The sequence below is a fragment of the Ipomoea nil genome, unplaced genomic scaffold, assembly GCF_001879475.1.
Source record: "Ipomoea nil cultivar Tokyo-kokei standard unplaced genomic scaffold, Asagao_1.1 scaffold0276, whole genome shotgun sequence".
Lineage (NCBI taxonomy): Eukaryota > Viridiplantae > Streptophyta > Magnoliopsida > Solanales > Convolvulaceae > Ipomoea > Ipomoea nil.
This window is the reverse complement of record NW_017616704.1, coordinates 1912483-1932914: the sequence shown is the minus strand read 5'-3', so window position 1 is coordinate 1932914 and position 20432 is coordinate 1912483. Positions and strand designations below refer to the sequence as shown.

General features: G+C 37.2%; 2 protein-coding genes across 2 annotated transcripts; one reads left to right on the top strand and one right to left on the bottom strand.

Moving 5' to 3' along the window:
• Positions 1-15092: 15092 nt before the first annotated feature.
• LOC109156248 (ethylene-responsive transcription factor WIN1-like) lies at positions 15093-16247 on the bottom strand. The gene is made up of 2 exons (XM_019304106.1): positions 15976-16247; positions 15093-15607 (listed from the first exon to the last, which is right to left on the bottom strand). Exons 1-2 carry the CDS (start codon positions 16053-16055, stop codon positions 15094-15096), a joined length of 594 nt encoding a protein of 197 aa, XP_019159651.1. The 5' UTR covers positions 16056-16247; the 3' UTR covers position 15093.
• Positions 16248-17869: 1622 nt separating this feature from the next.
• On the top strand, positions 17870-18475 carry LOC109155345 (ATP-dependent DNA helicase PIF1-like). The gene has a single exon (XM_019303033.1). It carries the CDS (start codon positions 17870-17872, stop codon positions 18473-18475), a length of 606 nt encoding a protein of 201 aa, XP_019158578.1.
• The last annotated feature ends 1957 nt before the right edge of the window (positions 18476-20432 follow it).

The following is a 20432-nucleotide window of genomic DNA, read 5'->3' as shown; positions in this document are numbered from 1 at the left end:
TTTTATAGTAGCAACCCAATGGAATTATTTTAGGAAGATTCTAAATTTCAGCTTTCCGCGTTCTCGACGCGTCGAGCCTCTAATCTGGGCGGCTCATGTAGCTACTGGAAATTCTCGATGCGTCGAGCTTCTGATGCGTCGACTTTTTCCTCTTTTGATCATCTCGTGTTTGAAATTCTCCCCCTGCTTTTACACTTAGCCTGTAATGGTGAAAGAACACTACTAAACACCGTAAGATGTTCAAAACAAGTGTAAAACAATACTCTTCGAGAAAGCAAGGAAAAACAAGTATTAAATAGGCACGATTAAATAACTTTGTTACTGAGATGAATCAAAATAGCTATAAAAACATGCATAGATGTGATAACATCACTCACCCTTCAACCTAAAACACAAAAACCTCTAGCCTCTCTCTAAAATGATTTAGCTTCTTCTCCAAGCTAGAATTTGAGCATCCAAGTCTTGCAAGATTTTCTCCCAAGATTCCTACTTTCTTCATCTTGAGCATAGGGAGGGGTAAGATCCTTGGCTTTTTGGTGTTTTTAACCTTCTTTTAGGTGTCTTTTTCTAAAGTTAGGATCTTTGTTGCGTTTTGTTATGTGTGAGAAGTTGGTGTGGAAGAGGAGCTCTAGGAAAGGCTTTTAAGGGTGATAAGAGGAAGTTGTAAGGCTACAAAGGTAACCCATGCTTTACAAAACCTATTTTCTTAATTATATGATGATTCTTGGCTTCTACTTGTGATTCTTGTGTTGATTTGTGAGATTTGATGCATTGTCTTGTGGTGATGCATGTTTAGAGCTTGTTCTTATGGTTCTTGAATGTCATTGCTTGGCTATTTCTTGGGTTCAAGTCATATTATTGTTGTGTGTGAGATTTTGAGTGTTTTGGACTTGAACTTGGCATTTTTGTTGAAAATCCCCGAAGGGAAATGTTGGAGTACAGGTGGTACCCGCGGGCGGAACGGCAGGTAGAGGCCTACCTGCCGCCCCACCCGCGGGGTACAAGGCCTCGTGGGTTTGTGTACCCGCGAGCGGACCCCTATAACCCTAATCTAAAACTTCTCTGTAAAAGTGCTAACTCTAGTCTAAGAATTGTCTCCTCTTTCTCTCCTCTCTTGCTGAATTTTTCTCTTTTATTCGCACTCCTATTCACGCATGGCCTCATACCGTGAGGCTGACGTGAATAGGGTATAAGTCCTTCCTTTTTGCCGCTTCGCTTGGCCGCTCTCATTCCTCGTTCACGGCATCCTCACGCCGTGAGGAGGGGCGTGAATGGGAAATAATTCCCATTCCGTCCTTCTTCTCGTGCGTAGTCCTGGTGTGTTCTGTCCTCGTTCACGCGTTCGTCTCGGCCTTGACCTTTTTGCCCCCTTTTTCTGTCAAAAAATACCTGAAAACAAATAAAATGTAATCAGGAAGGTATTTCTATGCTAAGCTATACTTTTAGGATATTTTGCTCTAAAAACACAACTTCTAAGTAAAAACTAGTGCACAACTCCTTAGAAAAACTACTAAAAACTTAGTGTATTTTGAGACTTATCACGGGCCAGGCTGAAAATCCTTCTACCCAGCCCGTGTAAAATACGGGTTAAATGGGCCCAACCCGACAGGGTGGGGGTGGGGATACTGGTCGGCTCGTGTAACCCACGAGCCGATCCCTATAACCCGCATCCCACATTACATGGACCGGACTGGAAATTCTCTAACTCGGCCCGTGTAAAATACGGGTTAAACAGGTCCAACCCGACGGGTTGGGCTCGTTTTGACAGCTCTATTTTGAACTTGCCCTTTTTCAGGTCCAGAGCTTTGATTTCTTCGAGATTGCACCATAGTTGTGATAGCCTTTATGTTTCCCTCGTTGTAAATTTGACTCTTTATGATTGTAGTTAGATGTTGTGACTGGGATTGTCAATGAATCCATTGGACACTTTAACCTTCTCCCCTTCTAGACTTGATTTTGGAGAAGTTTGTAAGGTTAACTTATGTTGGGTCTTGTAGAACCCCATTATTTTTGGTAAACTTGCTTTTGGTTGTACCGTGGCATTTATCTAAGATGGGTAGATGCGGCGGTAACACACCCATAACAATTGGGAAGATTTAGACTATATTAGAGCTGAATGTTCTTTTATTGTGTTATTTTCTTTATGTTGTTGTGCTCATTTTGGGCGTGTTACAAATAGAGTTTCAGCCAAATCTAAGGTTGTTAAGGAATCATCTACTAGAGTAAGCTATTGGAGATATAATAAGACAAGGTATTAGGACATAGTCATCCAATTCGTGAAAGCATCATTGCTTGCTTCTTTTGACAAATTGATCCTAAAATTGCGGAATAAGCAGTAAGTGATCCTAATTGGGTACAAGCCATGTAGGAAGAACTCCATCAGTTTGAAAGGATTCATCCGTGTTGTGACCATATTGACGGTGAAAACCACAATATTTTCCACGATCAGGGGCGGAGGTGTCTCGGGCACGCTGCTCGGGGGCTTTTATCATTTGGCATTCTTCGGCGTACGCTAGTATCTCACTAGGCTGGGCGGTGTGGGGTGTGAGTGGGACCATAGTTGGTGCCCTTAGGGGAGCTTGGAGCGCCCACGACAGAAGTGCTTTATGGATCCCGATAAGGTTTTGGGGTCCGGCTTCAATTTGCAGCCTTCCCTCTCCCTATGGGATTCCTTTCAACTTGTGGGTTTGCTCCCTTTTTTCTGGGTTTGCCAGGTTCAGCCATTCGCTTCTTCGGCTTTTGCGTATCTGTCCACCTTGGCAATCAGGGCCACGTATGTTCCCGAAGTCTTGCGTCTTAGGGTCTTATATAGATCTCTCTCCCTTAATGCTTCAATGAACATGGTGATTACGGGCTTAGCGTCTATATCATCTACCTCTGCTTCTTTTGCTTGCCAGCGGATTAAAAAATCGATCAAGGTTTCACCCACCCTTTGTTTCATGGTGGCGAGATGTGTAAAGTGCTTTGGTTTTTTTTTTCTTCTCATGTAATGGGTGGTGAATCTTACTGCTAATCGTGAAAAGAATCTATGCTACATCACTTGAGATTCATGACCTAGCGCTGGGCTTGTCCTGATAGGGTTGAGAAGAAGGCTCTGCATATCATTGCCTCTATGGATCCCATTAGCATCATGGCAGCTTGGTAGGTCATGATATGCTCCTTGGAATCACCCGCGCCATCGAATTGTTTGATACTCGGTGGTTTGAAATTAGTGGGGAGGGATTCTCTCATAATTCTTTGGGTGAAAGGTGGGTGACTGTGATCTTAGACATTATCTGGAGGTTACCTTGCTCTTTCCATTAATTCAACTCCGCTATCTTGGCATCTATCTTCTTCGCCCATCCACTGGGCGAGCTTACCCCAGCACGGGAGTGAGTTATACCTTTAATGTGGGAGTTGGTAACATCGGGGTACGGTAGGTGTTCTCGCCTTGGGACTCCTCACAATTGGGTTCAGATGTTTCTTTTGGGATTCTCTCTCTTTTGTTTCCCTTCCATTCTGATCCTTGATCTTGATGCATTAGACTAGCTTCCCCCTACCTCTCACATTATGCCTGGCTTTGCTTCATGTTCGGGTCAATGGGCAATGGTAACGTAGGGCGTTGAGGTAATCTTCCCCCTCACAGTCCTGTGGGTCCATCACCAATATTTTCCATTTCGCGAAATGTAGGGTTGGCATTAGCCTCCATTCTCTATTGGGTCGAGTGGGCTCCCTCGATTGTCGTGCTAATCCGCTTAAAGGAGATACTGGTTAGAGCACTTCTGGCCCCTATGGGGGGGGAGGGGTGGGGCTAACCGTCACGGGCCTTGTGTCTCTCTATTTTGCTGTCTGGTACGTCCATGCGGGCTCGGTGAATGTTCACTTTTGGACTTGCCCATTTCTATGTATCTCGAGTTTGATTGCGTAAAGGAAAATGAAGGGTAAGAACGGTAGGCACTAGAAACGCGTACCTTTCATAGCGATTCCCATAAACCGGGTATAGAAGGAAAAATCAGGGGGTTGGAGAATAGTAATATTATTACCGAGAGCTAGGCCCAAAGAGTATGTACAAAACTTGAAGCACTGGCCCAAAATGACGGCCTAAACAATAGATGACTCCAACGGCTAGCCCAAGTAATGGGCTAGTAATAGCAACACTATTATTCAGAATTGAATCTTGGTATGTGAGCAGAGGGAGAAGGCTGAGACGACTGGGCTAGTAGATTACGCATGTCCCAGATGAATGATGCCGTTGAGGGGACATGACTCCCTCTCCCTAGGTTCCAACCACTTTAGCTTATTAACCCATGGCCAGTCAATGAGCCTGACAATCATCATAACCCACAATTCATATCCCCATCAATGACTTTTCTCGATACACATGGACGATATTCATAAAAAAATAAAAAAATAAATATAAAATAAAAGAACGAAGTTGAGCGAAAAATTTCCAGAGCTCGTGAAGCAACTACAAACCGAAAAGGACGTGAAAATTGTGAAAATTCGACTAATAAAGGAACATAATTCATGAACAATGTGATTCAATTCTATTGCAATTTACAGGAAATTTTACATCAAACGTACTGTCTGCTACAAGGACGTCACAACAAAATGGTGTAGTTGAAAGATGAAATAGAACACTCAAAGAAGCTACTCGAATCATGATTTCAATAGCAAAATTACCAAATTTTTTTGACCTGAAGCAGTTAATAACTTAATACTACATGTTATACTCAAAGTCGTATATGTTTAACTGTAAGTGTAAAATAATTTACACAATTTTGGCTATTTTATTTTAGCTGTAGCCGCATTAGTTTTAATTAAAATATTGTTGTTAGAGTTATTTCATTTTTGGACCATGTGATTACAAAATAAGTGGATGGTATGCCTTGGTGAATAAAGACAACGGATGAAGCTTTCAAAGAAATAGAAATGTGGCTGTGGCTTATTCGAACAATGAGAAGCAATAAAAAGGGCTACATTTAAGGATCATAAAGGGAGCTCATGATGTGCTATAAAAAGGTGTTGTTCGAAAGAAGACATTGCCAACTTTGAGATTATAATTTACGAGAGTTATTCTGATTTACAAAGCTATTCATTTTAATGTGGTTTATTATTTAATTCTTAAGAATATTTAATCTGTACTACATGATCAGTACGTGGTACTGCTGAAGTATCTTGTGAAGATTGTTCGGGTATTCGTGTGTCAGTCCTGGATAGGTGTTAGAAAGAGTGGTAGTGGTAAAGGCTGGAGGTCATCTTCATTTACCTCTTGTAATACTCCTTTTGGTGAACATCTATAGTGGATTAGGCAGACGTGGGTTGCCCCACAGATATAGGAGAAGGAGCTCCGAACTGCGTAACAATTTCTTTGTGTTTTTAATTTACTTTATGCTTTCTGCAGTTATTATTTACACTTGCTTAAACAAGTCTAATTAATTAACGAAACTGGTGCATAACTTAATTAACGAGTAAAAACACATTGCTTTTATTTTTCAAGTATCACGGTGCAATTTCAATTGGTATCAGAGCCTGTAGACTTAATCTATTAGTCTATCGATCTGGCGAATCCGTGCATCTTGAACTCATTTCTTCAGCGGCTATTTTTATTTATCTGTTTATTGCTTATTTGTTTGATCTCACGGGGTGTTAAGTGTTACAGAATGGATCGTACTAAAGTCATTCCCCAGTTGACCGGCGACAACTACGCATATTGGAAGGCTCGCACCCGTACGCATCTAAAAGCTAAAGGTGAAGCCGTGTGGCGGTCTGTGGTGGCAGGTTGGACACATCCCACCAAACCCAGTTCTAGCACTGACGGAACAGAAATAGCTAAGCCTGAGACTGAGTGTACTCAAATAGAAATAACCAACGCTGGAAAAAATGCTAAGGCTTTAGACACAATTTATTCTCTTATGCATGAAAGCTAGTTCTCAATTGTTGCAGATATTCCTTCAGCTAAAGGTGCTTGGGAGGCTCTTGAGTCTACTTACGAAGGAACGACATCAGTAAAACAGTCAAAAATGCAACTGGTCCAGTCAGAATTCGAAGTGCTTCGCATGAATGAGGATGAGTCAATCATCGACTTTCACACACGCGTACAGGATCTGGCCAATCGCGCAATGGTCCTTGGTGAACCATTCTCGCAAGCAAAGCTTGTTAAGAAAATACTGAGATCTCTGCCTCCCAGGTTTCGAATGAAAGTCACAGCCATCCAAGAGCATGATGGCTGGGAGAATAAATCGGTCACTCAGTTAATGGGAATTCTTAAAACATATGGAATGGAAATCTTAACTGATCATACGAAAAAACAAAAAAATGATGCATTTGCCGCTGAAGAAAATAATGTTGTATCCGATTCAGATGAAACTAGTGATGATACAGTTCTATTCCTGACTAAACAGTTTTCCAAAATTTTGAAACACTTATCCAAAAACACATGCAACAGAAATTCACAAAGGGGAGCAACGTCGTCCAAAACTGCGCCTAGGACAGGGGCGTCAAACTTCAAACAGTTTGTCTCACGTCCAGGACAGTCCAAAGAAAAACCCAACAATAAAGGAATCAAGTGTTATGAGTGCGAGGGCTTTGGACATGTACAAGCTGAGTGTGCTACCTATCTTCGACGCAAAAAATCTATGTCAGCCATTACCTGGAGTGATGACGAGCCTGACGTTGATACAACTGGATCGGATGTCGAAGAAATCTCGGGTAACTTTGTTGCATTTACGACACGAGTCACTGGCTGTTCAGAACCCATTGAAGACTCAGAAGGTGGTGAATATGTCTCTGCAGAAAATGTGGAACTAAATACTTTTATCTTTTGAAGCTGAGTTTAATAAGTTGTATCCCAAATGGGAAGCCTTACTAAAAATGAACTGCAAACTAGCTAGTGAGATAGAGATTGTAACCAATGCCAATAAAGTATATCAAACTCAAGTAGCTGATAGGAATGTCTTATTTAAAGAAGCAGTTGATCGAGAAGAAAACTACAAAACAAAGTACAAACTGGCAATGTACTACTGAAGGAGGCAGCGGACCGAGAAGAAAAACTCCAGCAAGAAGTACAGACATTGAAACAGGAGCTCAGCACCTACAAACGACAAATCCAAATGATGGATACCACTTCAACACTTGATAAGATTCTTGATTCCGGCAGGAAATCTTCTGCAAAATTTGGTTTGGGCTTCACTGGAAGTAACTCCAAAGATAAGACAGTATTTGTCAAAGCATCTGGACCTGATCCAGAAGACATCCCTGAGTCCAGCACAATGAAAAGCTCCTATGGTACAGTAAGCGCAAATAAGATACATTATAAACTATATAATCTCGTTTGCCACTATTGCAGGTTACGCGGTCATACCAGACCTGAATGCTACTATTTCTACAAGGATCAAAGGATCGAGAAGTTCAGGCACAAGAACATACAACCGTTCACAAAACAAATTTGGGTTAAAAAGACTGATTATATTTCGTTCGTTTCGTTTCACTCTAAAAGTGCAGGAAGATAAGAGAAATGGTACTTTGACAGCGGATGTTCACGTCACATGACAGGAAATGTCAAATTCCTTAACAACGTAAATACCAGTAAAGGTGAAGTTACCTTTGGTGACGGTGTCAAAGGTCAGGTGACTGGCGTAGGCACTCTGAATGTAGCTGGTTTGCCAAAACTGGACAAAGTGTTGCTTGTCCGTGGTCTTCATGCTAATCTTATCAGCATAAGTCAATTATGCGACTAAAACTGGAACGTATGCTTCACTAAAAATAGCTGCAGTGTGATGGACAAAACAAATCAATGCGTTTTGGAAGGTAAAAGGCCAACTGACAATTGCTATATTCTAACTAACATATCTTCTGTTGCAGGACCAACTTGAATAAAGCCGAGCTATGGCATCAAAAAAAAAAAAAAAAAGGTCATCGAAGTTATAGACTCCTTGATAAACTAGTAAAAGTAGAAGGTGTTCGTGGTTTACCCAAGATGAAAGTCGAGTCAACTATCTGCGGTGCCTGTCAAGCTGGGAAGCAAACCAAATAATCTCATCCAGCTCAACATACCTTAAACACAAGTCGGTTCCTAGAATTGATCCACATGGATCTCGTTGGTCCAACTCAAACATAAAGCTTCAGAGGTAAGAAATACATACTGGTATGTGTCGATGACTTTTCACGTTTTATCGTGGATAATCTTTCTCAGGGAAAAATCCGAAGCACCTGAAGCATTCAAAACACTGGGATTAAAACTCCAAAAAGAAAGAAATGAATCCATTGTTCGAATCCGAAGTGATCACGGCAGAGATTTCGAAAAAAAGCTGTTCGATGACTTCTATAACCAATCAGGAATCACTCATGAGTATTCAGCTCCAAAGACTCCTCAGCAAATGGGAAGGGTTTTATTAAACGCCAAAGGATTACCACAGAAGTTCTGGGCAGAGGCTGTAAACATAGCATGTCACATCATCAACTGAGTCTACCTTCATCTAGGCACAACACAAACACCATACGAATTATGGAAAGGTAAGAAGCCGAACATTTCATATTTTCACATTTTCGGCTCACTATGTTTTATATTGAAAGATAGGAATCCAGTCTCAAATTTTGAACCAAAAAGCGACGAAGGAATCTTTCTCGGCTATTCAACAAATAGCAGAGCCTACAGAGTATACAATAAGATCCTGAAACTAACCGCCCTAAATCCCCTAACGCTGGTACTCCGGAACCAGTTCCTGAGTCATCTACCTCATTGCCCATATCTAATCAACCAGAACCTGAACCAGAGTCAAAATCAGATAGCGATCGAGATGACATTGACATTCCAACACGCATCCACAATAGATCACCCATCTTCAAAATTAATTCTGCCATATCGTTGCTGATAAAGTTTATAGGTTCATCACTCTCTAATTCCTTTTGTTAATTCCTTGAATGTTTTTAGGGTGTCTTTGTCTAATGTGTCTTATGAATTACCTGCAAATTTTCCTATATCTAAAGCTGAGTTTTTATGTGTTCTTTTATCTAATTTGGTGCCCTCTACTTCAATATCCTTGCATTCATCAAAATCTTGAAATTATTCATCTTTGCCAGTGTAATATTCTGCATCTGTGATAGAATCTGTTTCAGGATAAGAGAATTTACCTTTTGAATTAATGGTTCAGTTCCTACATGCTCTCACACTGTATATATGTTTTATTTGGAGTGTGTCTATGATTGATTTTCCTTATATTTTATCTTTTTTTAATTTTCTCGCAATTAGTTCTTTTCATTACCTACTACTCAAAATTGCAGATTGATTCTTTGCGTTTTGTTCTTGACTATTTTCTATGTGTTACTAAATGTTCTACTTGTGTTGTTGTGAGTGCTTTTAAACCTATTTTTACTGAGGTTACTTTATTGGTGTTTCTTGTGTTGCATCTTTTGAATTCTCTATGGTTATTTGAATGAAAATTTGATGCATTTTGTTTAATATTTGCACAATATGTGAATGTGTTTTGTTGATCCGGTCATGACCGTATCTGTGTTTTCTTGTGTACTTAATTGTGCTAAACTGTTATGAATTCTTACCTGAAGTTGATTTATATGAATCTGTGCCTGATTTTGATCTAGTTGAATCTCTGGCTGAATATGCTTTACATGACCATATTTGTGTTTATCTATGTGTTTCCTGCGCTATCTGTGCCTAAATTGTTTATTTGTGTGTTTTCCGTGATATCTGGTCTGAATCTGTGCCTAAATTTGGTTTATATGCGTCTATGTCTGAATTTGATTTATTTTGAATCTTTGGCTTGCTTTACATGAATGTGCTTACTGTTTTTATTTGCTAATCTGTTTGACTCGAATTGAAAATTGAAAATTCCTGAATTTTTTCTTTCTTATGTGTTTTGCTGAGTTGTTTGCAAGTTGCGTGTGCATGACTCTAGGCCTTTCGTGTTTTTTTTTTTAAATCTTCTGCAGGTTCAAACAAAGCAAATAACTTATTATGGAGTCCCAATTACAGCTTCAAGCTAATGTGAAATTTTTTGGCAAAGGAAACAATCACGATGTACATTTTTAGGGGGAGTTCTTCTTAATCTCTTATGAACAAATTCAAGTTGTGTATTTATTGGGTATTTTCGGTTATATTGGTTTTCTTGGGTATATATGAATTCTCTTACTGGACTCTATCAGTTTTTGGATTATCTCGTTGGGTTATCGTTTTATTTGGCTCATCATAATCTCTGGGGTCTCATTTTATAATCATCACCTTATTTGGATTCTTCTTGGATTATCTACTTGATGAGATTATTTATGAGGAATATTTTGGATGAGATTGCTTATAACGGCTTTATCTTCTTGGTGTTTGATATTTGATTCTGATCAATATGATGCAAGATTATTGGATATTATACATGGGTGTACACTAGCAAGTAAATATGAGGGCTGATACTGGCACTACTACCAATGAAACTGATGATACTGACGACGACTCTGTTTCGGGCACCCCGTCTGCACGGTAAATCTAATCCACTATTATGATGTTCACCTTCCTTTGTCATTTATTTGGCAAAAAGGGAGAGTTTTTAGAGTAAGGGGGAGTATTTTTGGATACTTTTGGATCTTTTGAAAGTGTTGGATTATTATGGAAGTAATAGGACTATGATGGAATATTTGGCAGTGGTTAATCTTTTTGAAAGTTTTTACTTTTGGATCTTTTGGAAGTGTTGGATTATTATGGAAGTAATAGGACTATGATGGAATATTTGGCAGTGGTTAATCTTTTTGGAAGTTTTTATGTTATTCATTATGGAAATAATAGGACTATATTTGTTAGGGAGAGTAGTAGTTTTGTTTGGTGCACCTAACAAGTTGAATGGATGTTTCGGTTTATGTTACTCACATGAACAAGTTGATTTATGATGTGGTATGCTATGAATTCAATTCTACTGCGTGTGATCCAAGGCTTGAAGAATTCTAATCAGGTACTTTATTCACAAATGGTCCAAAAAGAACTTAAGTTGTTATATTTTGGTTTTATACCCTATACTTAGGGCTATAAATAAAATTAAATTGATTCTTGCCCAAAGTATTTGATACTCAAGTTTTCCCAAATAAAATGTCAAAGGGGGAGATTGTAAGTGTAAAATAATTTACACAATTTTGGCTATTTTATTTTAGCTGTAGCCGCATTAGTTTTAATTAAAATATTGTTGTTAGAGTTATTTCATTTTTGGACCATGTGATTACAAAATAAGTGGATGGTATGCCTTGGTGAATAAAGACAACGGATGAAGCTTTCAAAGAAATAGAAATGTGGATGTGGCTTATTCGAACAATGAGAAGCAATAAAAAGGGCTACATTTATGGATCACAAAGGGAGCTCATGATGTGCTATAAAAAGGTGTTGTTCGAAAGAAGACATTGCCAACTTTGAGATTATAATTTACGAGAGTTATTCTGATTTACAAAGCTATTCATTTTAATGTGGTTTATTATTTAATTCTTAAGAATATTTAATCTGTACTACATGATCAGTACGTGGTACTGCTGAAGTATCTTGTGAAGATTGTTCGGGTATTCGTGTGTCAGTCCTGGATAGGTGTTAGAAAGAGTGGTAGTGGTAAAGGCTAGAGGCCATCTTCATTTACCTCTTGTAATACTCCTTTTGGTGAACATCTATAGTGGATTGGGCAGACGTGGGTTGCCCCGCAGACATAGGGGAAGGAGCTCCGAACTGCATAACAATTTCTTTGTGTTTTTAATTTACTTTATGCTTTCTGCAGTTATTATTTACACTTGCTTAAACAAGTCTAATTAATTAACGAAACTGGTGCATAATTTAATTAACGAGTAAAAACACATTGCTTTTATTTTTCAAGTATCACGGTGCAATTTCATTAACGAAAGAATTCTACTTAACTTCAACAACGTTTGTATTGTTTCGGGGAGATGAGAGTGAGGATCACATGTATAGGCTAGGAAACTCGTTGGAACATTTGCTACCAAAATAGTTTGTAAGTTGTAACTGTATGTCCAAAAATGTACGTAACAGCAATTATCCCAAAGCTACACACTCAAGAGGTTTTGTCGGACCAGAAAAAATAATTTTTAAAACAAGGATTTCAATTGTGAATCCTAGGGCCCTAGGCAGCCCCACTTCAATTATTCAAATTTAAAGATGCATTAAATACATTTTAAAGCACTAGCTAGAGTATTCAACTATTCATGAATCAATTATTGACATGAACCAAATTATTATTATTATTATTATTATTATTATTATTATTATTATTATTATTATGGTACCAATGTCTTAATCTTTCTTTGTAACTTAATTGCATGCAATGATGAATACTAGCATAGGCCATCTTGATAATTTAACAAAGTACATAGATTATGCAATACATTCTTGAAGGATGGGAAGACTAGCTTTGTAACGATGAATAGAGTCGATAGTATTGAAAAAAAAAAAAAAAAACAACGTAACCGATAATATTTATATTTGTTTTATTTACAACCTATTTTTACGCTTACACTTGAGTATTTGATTTGTTTGGACTCGTACTTATACTTAACCAAACAAAATGTGTAATTTATTTTAAGTTTGTATATATTCAATTATCAAAAACATCAAATTTCTAATTTAGGAATAAGGGTCAAATAGTGCATCGAATTACACACCAAAATGCAATTAGGTCATTGAATTAAAAAAATATGCAATTAGATCCTTAAACTAACCAATTTCATGTAATTAGTCAAATTTACAAGTTTTTCAGGTTTCTAACGGATCACTCCAAATTTAAAATATTTTTAAAAAAAATTATTTAAAATTAAAAAAAAAAATGTCGCCACGGGAGACGAAGAAACTCTCCGTCTACAGCCAGAGACGAAAAATGTAAGGTTTCTTTGTCTCCGGCCATGGAGACGAATCCATGGCCGGAGACGAAGAAACTTCTTCGTCTTGGGCAGAGACCTTTTTTTTTTTTTTTTTAATAATTAGTTTAAATAATTATTTAAAAAAAAAAATTAAATTTGAGGAGACCTGTTAGAAACATGAAAAACTTGTAAATTAGACTAATTGTATGAAATTGGTTAGTTTAGGGACTAAATTACATGTTTTTTGAATTCAATAGCCTAATTACAATTTGATGTGTAGTTCAATGGTCTATTTTACCATTATTTCTCTAATTTATTTATAATTTAAAATAAATTATAAATTATAAATTCTAAAATAATATAACTAACACCACCGACTAGAGTCAAAATATGAAGATTAAACACCCGGCCTCCAGATGCATTTTTTTTTTTTTTTGAGATTTAATTACCTCTCCTATATGGGCTATTAAAATTTAAGCAGGTATAAAATTTAATTGATCGATGTATACTTTCAGATAGTAAGTACAAATTTGTTCAGATAGTAAGTACAAATTTGCGTTGGCATAATAAGCAAATTGTACCATGGATTCGGGTCTATCTTGCATTGTAGACCATGACCAAAATAATCCTCAGATTATGTACTTTGTAATTGACATATTTTAATTTGAATCTATATTAACAATTTATGTGTTTGAAAATAAATTGAAGGCACATAACATATTAACTACAAACACATAAAATAATAACTATAGACACAAATCATTAACTGTATGTCAATTTATTTTCAGACACATATAATTTTTGGATCAAAATTTAAAATACACGATGAACCTTGGTCCATGGCATAAAAATTGCCAAAAATAAGGATATTATTACAATTTAAAGATGTAGATGAAGGCATTTTAATTTATTATATTGATACATTATCGAACCTATTGTCTTCTCTGTTTGAGAAAGACGGCGACAATACAATTTTATGTTGTACGTACGTGAAGGACAATGACAGTCGATAAGCGTTCGGAGTTTGGCGTAGTTGGTTCATCGTCTGACTTAAATGTTATAATTGAAGGTGATAGTATGAGGATTTAAATCTCACTAGAAATATGTATGAGAAAAAGACCCAAAGATGATGGAAGGCAACTCACGATTTACTTCTACAGTAGCTTTAGATGTGAAGTCCTATGGGCTTAGGATTAGTCCGATGAAGCTGGGGTCACCTATGTTTAAAAAAATAAAATATCGAAGCTAAGGAAAAATATGGTACACCGATCCGATCAGGATCATTATTGTGTGGGCCATATTATCAAATAATGTACATTTTGTATACAAATAATGTGTTTTTAGTATATTAAAATGTACATTGTATTCAGAGAAAATACATTATTATTTGAGTACTAAAAATATATTATTTTGCATTCAAATATATATATATATATATATATATATATATATATATATATATATATATAATTTTGTATAATGTACATTCAATACACAAATAATGTACTTTTAATATATTAAAAATGTACTTTTTATTATGATTCACACATTACTACGTAAACAACAATTTGCCTCCGATAAGATCCTAGAATCCATGTTCTGGGTTTCTTTAATTTCAGTAAATATACCGGCCCATGCCATGCTTTCTTCACGGGTAACTTACTTCTACATACCCTTTATTATCTTTCATACATTTTCTGAGAAGCTGCCAATGCAACAAGACCGCCGCCCGGCGGCCTATAACATGACAGGATACCTATAAACCTTAAAATGGTCAAAAATAGTTGTTAAGCAATGCATGGACTCGTGACATGATACTAGCTAGCTAGAGAAATATGAGATCAAATATAATTAAGATGGGATGAACTATAAACGTTACATATAATATAATATGTTTTTGTAATTGTAAATAGGATATATAGGGAAAATTACTGTTTTGTTCCATTAATTGTTTTGTAATTGTCGATTTAATTTATTTCTTAATTTTTAATTTGGTCGAATTGATCCTTCAATTGCTTTAATTTTGATCAATTAAATCTCCTAACCACTGTTTTGATAACTAACGACTGAATGACGGAATAGTGGCTAGGAAACTTGATTGACGAAATTTAAAACAATTTAAGAATTAATTCGACCAAATTAAAAATTAAGGATTAAATTGACAATTACAAAAACAATTGAGAGACCAAATATAAATTTTCTCATGATATATATATATATATATATATATATATATATATATATATATATATATATATATCCAACAATTCAATAATGATCTTCAAATGAAGGAGTAGGAGTGTTTATGTGAAGAAGCTCATCTATCATTTGAAGTGCCAGTCTTTCTTCTTCGTCCATTCCTCTCGCGCTGACGCTCTCCGCCTTCTTCGTTCCCTCTCCGCCATCACTCCCGCGGTTGTTCTTCTGGAGCTCCACCGTCATGACCCATTTCGAGTCCGACGGCTGGCCGGCGCGTTTCTGCCACACTCCGATGTGGGAGCTCTCGATGTCCAGGCGAAGGCAGGTGAGGGAGGGCGACGGCACCTTGCTGCATTTCCGAAGCTTTGCGTGGAGGATTTCTGATAGGGGATTTGGTGATGAACGAATCGACGAGTCTGCAGGGCGATGAATATTATTGTTTGGCTGATTGGCTTGGGAGTCTTGTGGGGTTATTGGGAAATTGGTTTTTGCATTTCTTCCACTCATTAAAATGGCTGCTTCATCATATGCTCTTGCTGCCTCTTCCGCTGTGTCAAATGTGCCTAGCCACACCCTCCTCTTCCTGTTAATTATAAACACATTATTCTAAATTTTAGGATCAAGTGCTTACCATTGATTTGGATTTAAGCTCACTTAAATCCGTTATCTAGCTCTGATACCACTTGTTAAATCGAGCGGAGTTATAATCAGCAGCGAAAACGTAACTTTATTTTCTTATACTGCCACATATTTTTGATACACTGAATGCTGGACTTGGCCTTAAGCTCTTTATAGACTCCGCCCAACAATTCCTTAGTCACCAGATGTTGGACTTTGATGCTTACCAGCCTCCGCCCAACACTAAATTTATAAACATTTTATTGAAGGGTATGCTTCAATATATGTGTTCCTTTCAACTAAAAGCAGTTTAAATGTAAAAATAGAGCTTACAATAGCGGGTGGCGAATTTCAGAAACCCAAGAACCCCAATGGCGCTGCCGGACACCTCTGAACTTCCTGGAATGAACCATCTTCAATGAAGTTTGAATTAATGAAGGGGCCGGGATAATCGATGAAGTTGCAGCTCTGATCTGAACTTCCTCTGATGAGATTCAAACTGTTTGCCGGAGGAGAAAGAATATATAGACAAGTGTGCGTATAGTAGTTACGTTGATGCATAAGCCACCAGGAAGATTTAAACCACAGAAATGCACAGATGTCGGCGCAACTAAACTTGTACTCAATTTGTAGTGCTGGGCTAATAAATAGCATGTGCTCATGTACAGCAATACAATGAGCATCATATCAACCCCCACATAAGCACTGTATAGTTTATATATATATGGGAGTATTCATATTAAAGCACGCTCCTACATAAAAAGTCAGGATTGATTTCATTCATCTATTGATCGAAAAGATAAATTGTTATGAGTTGTGGAGAATTAAGGGGAATTGAAAAAGGGAGGTGGGTTATTTTTATAAAAGTTGAAAATTTGAAAGTTTTAAATAATTATTAAATTTGTTCTGTATTTTTTTTTATTAAAATTTTCAACTATTGAAAGTATTGATTAACCATGATTGAAGAATAAGATTAATCTCCTCACTATATATATATATATATATATATATATATATATATACATATACACTAGCATTTTGTACGCACGATGCGCGAAAACTTATGCCCAATATTAAAATATTTGTAAGTAACAATTTTTAAAAAATTAGTTAAAATTATGTTTTGCAATTTCTTAAAGTGATGATACTTTTGAATTATCATATATTTGAATAATATAGTGATCAAAACAAAAAAAAAATTATATTTTTATATAATAATAATTTACAAATAATACTAAGCTAACACTCACATATATGATATATTGATATGGATACACAAATAATATACATACATATTATATATATATATATATATATATATATATATATATATATATATATATATAAAAAATTCCCGCCCAATAACAACGGCGTCGTTTTGACAAAGTCGAAATATTTATAGTGTTTGCTTCGGAAAACGAAAGGTCTATGCAGTATAATACCTAAAGTTTATAGAAAACCTACATTTTTAAAAATATATAGGTAAGATCACTCTCCAATCCAATGGGATTAGAGAATGTATTTAACTCCATCAGTTCCCCATATGGAACATTGAGCCCACGAACCCATACATATTCTCTAGGTATTTATTTCGAAGGAAAAAGAACGAAAGGTCATCAGACCTTATATATACAGCACATATACATCACAAACTTATTTAACAGAAAGCTACTGAATACATTCTCAATCTCTATATACACCGGCCTCTCTCATTCTTCTTCCCTACAACAAGATGTTTATCCTTGCTAGCCAAATATCTCCAATGAATACCAGACAGGCTCTTAGGCTACGGGTGGTGAGAACATATCAGATTCCTGAGAGAAGTGATCTATCGAAGATTAGATAAAAAGAAATCGTTTTTCATGATGAAGAGGTAAGTGCTATTTAAAAATATATTCAAATAGATAGAGATTATGCAGTGCAGTTTAGGGTTTAGTACAAATATGTTTACAGTACCTTACATACACAGGTTTTTATTTTTACAGTTCCTATTTTTGTTATCTATACATATTTATGAGATATATTTTTACAGTTCCTATTTATGTTATTTACACATACACAGGGTTCCTTCCTGCATGCTCATGTACCCAAAGAATATGTGGAAAAGTAACTTAGCTGTTTTATTGAAGGCTCAGTATATGCTATAAAGAATTTTTGTGTGATCACCCATTTTTACTCATACAAAACCAGCCCACAGAAGTACATGATAAAATTTAACTATCAGACTATGGTAAAGGATTATGAGTTGCATAATGCCGAAAGCAGGCCATACTATAGTTCAGACGCAGTATGCAAAGCCGATGGCGACAACGGTATATTTGGAGATGTACACACACCGAAATTTCTAAACAGCATTAGGGTTTCAGGTCTACCAAATCATACATTGACTTTGAAAATCGGTTCACCAGTAATGTTAATGAGAAATATTGACCATTCTCTTGGTTTGTACAATGGAACTCGGTTGATAATCACAAAGCTAGCAGACCATGTTATTGAAGGCGAGATTCTGACTGGACATAACAAAGGTACAAAAATGTTGATCCCCCGAATGTCAATGTCACCCTCGGATCCAAGATTGCCGTTCAAGTTTCAACGAAGGCAATTTCCATTAATGCTTTCATATGCAATGACCATAAACAAAAGTCAAGGACAAACGTTGACTCATGTTGGTTTAATACTAAAGAAACCGGTTTTTGTACACGGTCAGTTGTACGTAGCTGCATCTCGGGTTAACAATCCAGACGGTCTCAAAATATTGATAGTCAAAGACCCAAGTTCAACTACTACATCAACCACTAATGTTGTATATCATGAAGTTTTCAATAATTTGTAATTTTGTAAAGTTCTCTTTTCTTAGTACCATCACCTTGCAACTATTTGTAATATACCATTTTCATATTGTTTTTGTTGAATTCCCAAATATATTTCATTTATATGTTATAAATTTTAACCGCATTAGTTCACGCAATTTGTAACATAACATACACACAATGAATACTTTTTAATTTACATACCGTGCAGCGCACGGGTCAAATACTAGTATATATATATATATATATATATATATATATATATATATATATATATATATATATATATATATATATATATATATATATATATATATATGATACACATATATAATTTAACATTCATATAAATATTTAAATAAAATATAATTTATAATTAAATTCATTGTTATATGATAATTTTAATATAATAAAATGATAATTAAAAATAGAAAAAAGATATGATAGATGTAGGTGTATGGTAAGATTGGTAGATATATTAAAAACTAACGGTGTTATAACGGTGTAAGGGTGATTTTGTCCAATGCAAATGAATGTACAACAATTAAAGCAAAATGTATATATTTATTAGCATATAAAAAAGGGACAAAAATCAAGGACATAACTTGTATTGACACTTATTATGTTTTTAGATATATATATATATATATATATATATATATATATATATATATACACACACACACACTGATGGATTTAGTTACTGGGGTGGACCTATATATATATATATATATATATATATATATATATATATATATATACACACACACACACACACTGATGGATTTAGTTACTGGGGTGGACCCGAATTACTAAACTTGATAGAAAATGTATATAAGAAATAGTAAATAGATAAGTAAAACAAAAATCTTTGGGTAAGGGTTCCTTCATGATGGAGCTTACGAACGGGGTGGACAGCACGTCCTGCGGCTCTAGAGACCCGTCCTTTTCATCGATCTTCTTCTGGAGCTCGTCCATCCTCCTCCAGAGCTGCTCGACCTCTTCTCGGTGGGAGCTCGGAGCTCGACCCGGGAGGCTTGCTCATGCCTTGGGGGTGCCCGGGTCCCTCGACCCGGTGATCAATATAAGCCCGCCTCTTGCCGTGGCTTGGCGACCTCTAGGTGACCGATTCTTGTCGTGGAGGCTTGCAGGAGCACAACTCTGCTGCCGGTGGCCCATTGGTGGTTGGCCTCATACCCAGCCTGTCAGCCACACGATTACCCAATCTCTCTCTATGAGATGCCTGGTTTGGGTTGGCCTCCTTCCATCGTCGCCTTGATGGCGGTCCCAGCGGGAGTCACCTCCTCCGCGCCTGTCCGTTGGTCAGGGTGAGTTGACCTCCCCATGGGTGGTAGGTGTCTGGGGTGGTCAGGTGCTCGGACCACTCCCCCCCCCGCCGGAGGAAGCTGGAGGCGGGTTGGCACCCCGTGAGTGACGTCCGGGTTGGCTTGCGCACCTGCCTGAAGGCCTTTCGCAACTCGGGCTAGCGCCGTGGAGGCTTGTTCAAAGACCGCGACCGCCGCTTGGAACAGAGCGAGATTCGGAACGAGCAAGGCGGGAGACGGTGCACCACCGTTGCGGTCGTTGGTGAGCTAATCCCTCAAGTCTCCCCCAACCTGATAGAGGCGGTCGGTTGGAGGTTGGAGGTTGGGGGCCCCGTCGGGGCTGGGTGCCGCGGGAACCGTTGGTGTGGCGAGAGTTGGATCTCGATCGTGCCATGGTAGCTGATCGTGGTAGACCAAAGAATAAAGAACACGCTTGAGCTAGTACAGTAGCTCTCAACAAGAGCACCAATGATGGATTTAATTAACCCGAGGGGGGGGGGGGGGGGGGGAGGGAGGGCCGAATTATTAAACCCGGATAAGAATGTAAATAGTAAAAGGATAAAACGATGCCGTAAAGGTCGCAAAGACCGTGTATTATATTGAACTGCCGTAAATAGACTATTACAATGATTCATTAGAACAAAGTGCGTAAGAT

Excerpts from the sequence above, each read along its gene's own strand:
- LOC109155345 (XM_019303033.1), top strand. The coding sequence starts at position 17,870 with ATGGTAAAGGATTATGAGTTGCATAATGCCGAAAGCAGGCCATACTAT.
- LOC109156248 (XM_019304106.1), bottom strand. The coding sequence starts at position 16,055 with ATGGTTCATTCCAGGAAGTTCAGAGGTGTCCGGCAGCGCCATTGGGGT. Across the intron at positions 15,608-15,975 it reads GAAATTCGCCACCCGCTATT|GAAGAGGAGGGTGTGGCTAG; the intron begins GTAAGCTCTATT and ends TATAATTAACAG.